Source organism: Malaya genurostris, chromosome 3 (assembly GCF_030247185.1).
Source record: "Malaya genurostris strain Urasoe2022 chromosome 3, Malgen_1.1, whole genome shotgun sequence".
In the NCBI taxonomy this organism is placed as follows: domain Eukaryota; kingdom Metazoa; phylum Arthropoda; class Insecta; order Diptera; family Culicidae; genus Malaya; species Malaya genurostris.
In genome coordinates, this window is record NC_080572.1 from 124,235,346 (window position 1) to 124,241,114 (window position 5,769).

The 5,769-nt window shown below is 41.9% G+C and overlaps 1 protein-coding gene across 1 annotated transcript; it reads left to right on the top strand.

Annotated features, from left to right (window-relative positions):
• The first annotated feature begins 1,243 nt into the window (after nucleotides 1–1,243).
• Nucleotides 1,244–5,537, top strand: LOC131433966 (uncharacterized). Its single transcript, XM_058600586.1, has 2 exons — nucleotides 1,244–2,291; nucleotides 5,389–5,537. Exons 1-2 carry the CDS (start codon nucleotides 1,244–1,246, stop codon nucleotides 5,535–5,537), a joined length of 1,197 nt encoding a protein of 398 aa, XP_058456569.1.
• Nucleotides 5,538–5,769: the final 232 nt, after the last annotated feature.

Sequence of the window (5,769 nt, forward strand, 5' to 3'; positions counted from 1 at the left end):
CATCCAACGCAGCAACTGAAAGAGGTACATTTGGGTGCTATGCTTGCGATCGTTAATAAAATGCTCAGTATTCGATCGGCTTCCGATATCCGAGAAAATAAGTTTGATAAACTTGAATAGATTATGCTTAAACTGTTTCCGTGCGGATCATTTTTCTAGGAACTGTCCATCCAAGTATAATTGTAGAGTATGTAAAAGACGGCATCATTCACTTATTCACACAGCTTTCGCTGAAGGCTTTCATAGAAACATTTCCAATATAACTTCGAGCTCTGGAAGCCACCATGCAATGTCAACACGAGCGCACTATGAGAAATTCAACGAGTCCAAAATGTCTTCCGCTGTAATATTCCCTGACACAACGCGGTCCACACCCGATTTACATCCAACAAAATATGAGAAAAATGTTTTCATGTTAACAGCAGTTTTGATAATAGTCGATAAATATGGAAAGGAACATTTTGCGCGCGCCTTACTCGACAGTGGCTCGCAACCAAACATAATTTCTGAAAGAATGGTTCAAATTCTTCGACTTAACCGCAAAAGCGCGAACGTTCTTATTCATGGCGTTGAAAGCAAACCACAACATGTAACTCAAGCTGTGTCGACACAAATCCGTTCTCGCAAGGAAAATTTCGCTTTGGATATAAATTTTTTGATTTTAAACACTGTAGCATCACCAATTCCCGAGAGAAATATTCCAATAGAAAATTGGAATCTACCCGATAAACAATTGCTCGCAGATCCAAACTTCAACGTAAGAGCCGGCATTGATATGATCATCGGGAACGAACACTTCTTTTCCTTCTTCAAAACCAATGCAAGGATTGAGCTAGCGAAAGCCCTGCCAATATTAGTAGACAGTGTATTTGGGTGGCTGGTATCCGGTTCCTCGCTGCACGCTCCGCATTTAGCCTCACCTCGTGTTCTTACTGCTATATCACTAACTAATTTAGAAAAACAGCTTGAGAGATTTTGGGAAACAGAAGAATTATCCAATGAATCCAATTTATCTTTAGAAGAGAAATACTGCGAAGAGTTTTATGCAAGAAATATCTCAAGGGATCCTGAAGGACGTTACATAGTGAAATTTCCGCGGCATGCAAACTTCGATGAAATAATTGGGAGTTCTATGTCAGCAGCATTACGACGATTTGAGTTTTTAGAGCGAAGGTTACATCGTGATGAGTCTCTGCGAAACGAATATAATAAATTTCTGCAAGAATACTTAACACTCGGACACATGCAACTAGTTTCAATGGATAATAATTCAAACTCCGACAGCTGCTATCTCCCCCATCACCCGGTCGTCAAGAAGGCTAGCACAACCACGAAAGTTCGCGTTGTTTTTGACGGATCCGCAAAGACGTCAACGGGACATTCACTAAACGATGCTCTTCTCGTAGGACCCGTAGTGCAAGATGATTTATTGTCGATCATCCTCCGATTTCGTACATACCCTGTGGCCTTAGTGGCCGACATTGAAAAAATGTACCGTCAAGTTAAGTTAAACACCAAAGACACGCCTTTTCAGCGAATATTATGGCGCTTCAATCCGCAAGAGCCCATTCAATCGTATGAGCTGCTAACCGTTACATATGGTCTTGCCTCCTCGTCGTTTCTTGCAACACGCACGCTAAAACAGCTAGCCGAAGATGAGGGAGAGGCATATCCTCTTGGAGGGCCCGCTTTACGAAATAATTTTTATGTAGACGATTTCATTGCCGGAGCGGAATCAATAGAAGAAGCGATTAAACTCCAAACAGAAATTACTGAATTGCTCTCTAAAGGAGGTTTCGTATTGAGGAAATGGACTTCGAATAAACTCCAGGTTCTTCAAGGACTTTCTACCGATGAAATTGGAACACATTCACCTTTGAAGTTTGACGAAAATGAAACAGTCAAGGCTTTAGGCATCGCTTGGGAACCTGAAGAAGATAAATTGCGTTTCGATATCAACATCAATCAAAAGGGAAACACTACAAAACGAGCATTACTATCGGAAATATCTCAACTTTTCGATCCGTTAGGTTTAGTTACTCCAGTAATAATTCGCGGAAAGCTTCTAATACAACAACTATGGTTAGAAACCTGTGGATGGGACGATACAGTACCTGAAAATATTGCGTTGAAATGGAAACGATACTCAGAGCAACTGCCCGCGCTGTCAAATTTTAAATTCAACCGCTATGCCTTTCTTCCCAAAGCCGAGATACAGCTGCACACGTTCGCAGATGCGTCCGAAGCTGCTTATGGAGCTTGCACCTACTCCCGGTCCATCGATTCTGAAGGCAATATCTTGGTGCAACTGCTGTCTTCAAAATCTCGGGTAGCTCCACTTAAACGAGTTACACTTCCCAGATTGGAATTATGTGCGGCGAGCCTTGCTGCAAAACTCCACTCCAAGATAATACAAGCGTTACAAATTACAATAACAGCGTCTTACTTTTGGTCTGATTCTATGGTCACGTTACAATGGTTAAAGTCTCCACCGAACACGTGGAAAACCTACATAGCCAATCGGGTCTCTAGCATCCAATCCGCTACTCAAGGCTCGCAATGGAAACATATTTCCGGCAAGCAAAACCCTGCTGATCTTGTATCGCGAGGGGTGGATGTAAATGACTTTCTTTCAAGTGCCCTCTGGAAACACGGTCCAGCTTGGTTATCTCAAACCCAAGAACATTGGCCAGTAACATGCATTTCGGACTATCCCAATAATGGCAAGGAACGTCGAAAAATATTAATTGCAGTTGTTAGAATTGAAAATAGGCATAATCCGCATTTTACACGGTTTTCATCACACAATCGACTCATCCGCGTTACAGCATACTGCTTCCGATTCATTCAGAAATGCAGAAAACGGCGATCATTATCCATCGCAAGTGACCCTCACCAACACAATTATCTTACGGTTGAGGACCTAACGAAGGCCCAGTCAGCCCTCGTTCGTCTGGCTCAGAAAGACGCATTTCAGCAGGAGATCAATGATTTAACAAAAGGTCGAGTAGTTTCAAAGCATTCCTCGCTTCGATTATTGAAGCCATTCATAGATCCAGATGGAACGATAAGAGTGGGAGGAAGGTTGAAGTTGTCCGAACAGCCTTACATTAACAAACATCCCGTCCTATTGCCTAATCCACATCCATACACCCGCCTTTTGGCTAAGCAATATCACTATAAACTCATACATGGGGGATGCCGTCTCACACTTGCTGCCATGAGGGAGAAGTACTGGCCTATAAACGGTAGACGTCTAATACGAAGCGTTCTCAGAGGATGTTTCCAGTGTACACGAACGAATCCCGTTCCTGCGACACAGTGCATGGGACAACTACCTCTAGCTCGTATCACACCAAGTCGTCCATTCACACATACCGGGGTGGACTTCGCCGGTCCTGTTTATTTGAAACCGATTCATAAAAGAGCAGCGGCAGCCAAAGCTTACATATGTTTGTTCGTCTGCTTCAGCACCAAAGCAGTCCACATTGAATTAGTGAGCGACCTTTCAACTGCAGCTTTTCTCGCAACACTACGGCGCTTTATTGCCAGGAGAGGTCGGCCATCTGATATTTATTCCGATAACGGTAAAAATTTTGAGGGCGCCAAGAATGAATTGGAACAAATTTACAATTGGCTAAGAAGCACTGAATCAATACAAACGGAATGCGCCAACGAAGGCATCACATGGCATTTGAATCCACCAAAGGCACCAAACTTTGGTGGTCTGTGGGAGGCGGCAGTGAAGATAGCCAAACATCACTTGTACCGTCAACTGAGAAGTTCTCGGTTATCCTTCGAAGATATGAGCACAGTATTGTCAGAAATCGAAGCAGCCATGAATTCGCGTCCATTGGTGCCAATTTCCGAAGACCCGAATGATATAAGTTGTCTCACACCCGCTCATTTCTTAATCGGAACAACGATGCACTCCATACCAGAAGCAAATGTTATTGATGTTCCATTGCATAGACTAACTCATTACCAATCAATACAACGTACATTCCAACAATTTTGGCATCACTGGCGTGGCGAATATCTACAAGAAATGCAAAAATTTACAAAATCAACGGCGACAAACAATGAAATCCGAGTAGGACGCCTGGTAATAATTGTAGACGAGTTTCAGCATCCTGTGAAATGGCCACTAGCGAGAATTATTTCCATCCATCCTGGACCAGATCAGCTCACACGGGTTGTAACACTGAGAACCGCTCGAGGTATTCTAAAGCGACCGATAACGAAAATTTGTTTACTTCCTTCGGAAGCGAACGACGATCCCACAACGAACAGCTCCAAAGCAGACAGCAAAACCACCGATGCCAGAAGCAGCATACACCTAAATGATACAGCAAGCAAAAATTGATCCAGTTGAAGTTTACTTAAGTTTAATTGCATAGGTTCATAGTATAAGTGCATTATTTGTACATGAATTGTTGAAAGTAAATATTTCAAGGTGGGGGGCGATGTTTGGGCTTAGAAAGAAAAGTATTCAGAATTGGCAGAGTGGCTTACATGATTCTGCTGTCGTATTTGATGGCAACTTCTACACACACTATCACCAAGAAATATTCGAGCAGTCAGTGCTGTGGATATAACGCAGCCAAAATATGCTGATGAAGATGTCAAATTTAAGTTCAGTTCGCTATCCACCTTCGTAGAATACGTTAGCTATTGTGAATTATCCTTCCAAAATAAATCGTTCCTTAACCAGTGAAATAAAGTATGTCCTTAACTATCGCGATCGTTTTTACTGGAAATTAGATTTAGTGGTTCTCATCTAATACCGTCTTTTAATTCAATTAATAAAAGTAATCGTACACGTTCTTCATAAGATCACATTATATTATCTAAAACTATGACTCAGTTTCAGAAAACACAAATTAATGGTCTGTATTTTTGGGACTAAGAACTGTATTCGAAAAAAAACGCAACAGACAAAAAATTCATTTTTGGTTGAATATTTTTGAAACTTTCAGCGAATAAAAAAAAACACATTAGCCTTCATATTCTGTGCAACACTTGCGCCATCACTCTTACACTTCAAATCATTGTCGTTTTTGAAAATCATTCCTTTTTTCTGAAGCTTTCCATACATAATCGCCCAGAATTCTTCTATTGGGCCAAGTTCTGGCAAGTTTGACGGATTTGCCTTCTTCGGTACAAAAACAACAACGTTGGACTCGTATCACTTAATCGCCGGTTTAACGTAACAGCATGATGTCAGATCCGATCAGAACAAAGTGTCACCTTTGTTGGACCGGACGAAGCGCAACAGATGCTTCTGGAGATAATCCTATTTATATTCTAAGTGTGTATGTGTAATAATGTTGTGTTTGGGTCACATTGGCGTGTGCTGATCACCGCAACTCTGGAATGGAATTGCAGAGAATGTTGGTCATCGACTGGAGCGGCTTTCCGTGCGCGATGATGGTGATGTTGCCGAAGAGAATGAAAGAAACATAGAGAACATTCACATTCCACATCAAGATGGTGAAGAGGTGAAGGAGGGGGAGCGAAAAAATCTGGCCCTGTAGATGCGTCTCTGAACAGTGAGTAAGATCGATTTTGCGGGTTTTAACCATTGTTCCGACACCTGCGGAACCGGAAACCGGTATAGTCGAAGTCGAATCGTGTGGTCAGCAACTAACATAACCTATAAAATGGAATAGTTTTGAACCAAATTTCAAAAATGCGGCGGTTTGAAATTTTAAAACTCATCAATTCCGGAACCAGAAGTCCATAAGATCTTCCATCTCTTAGAAAAGT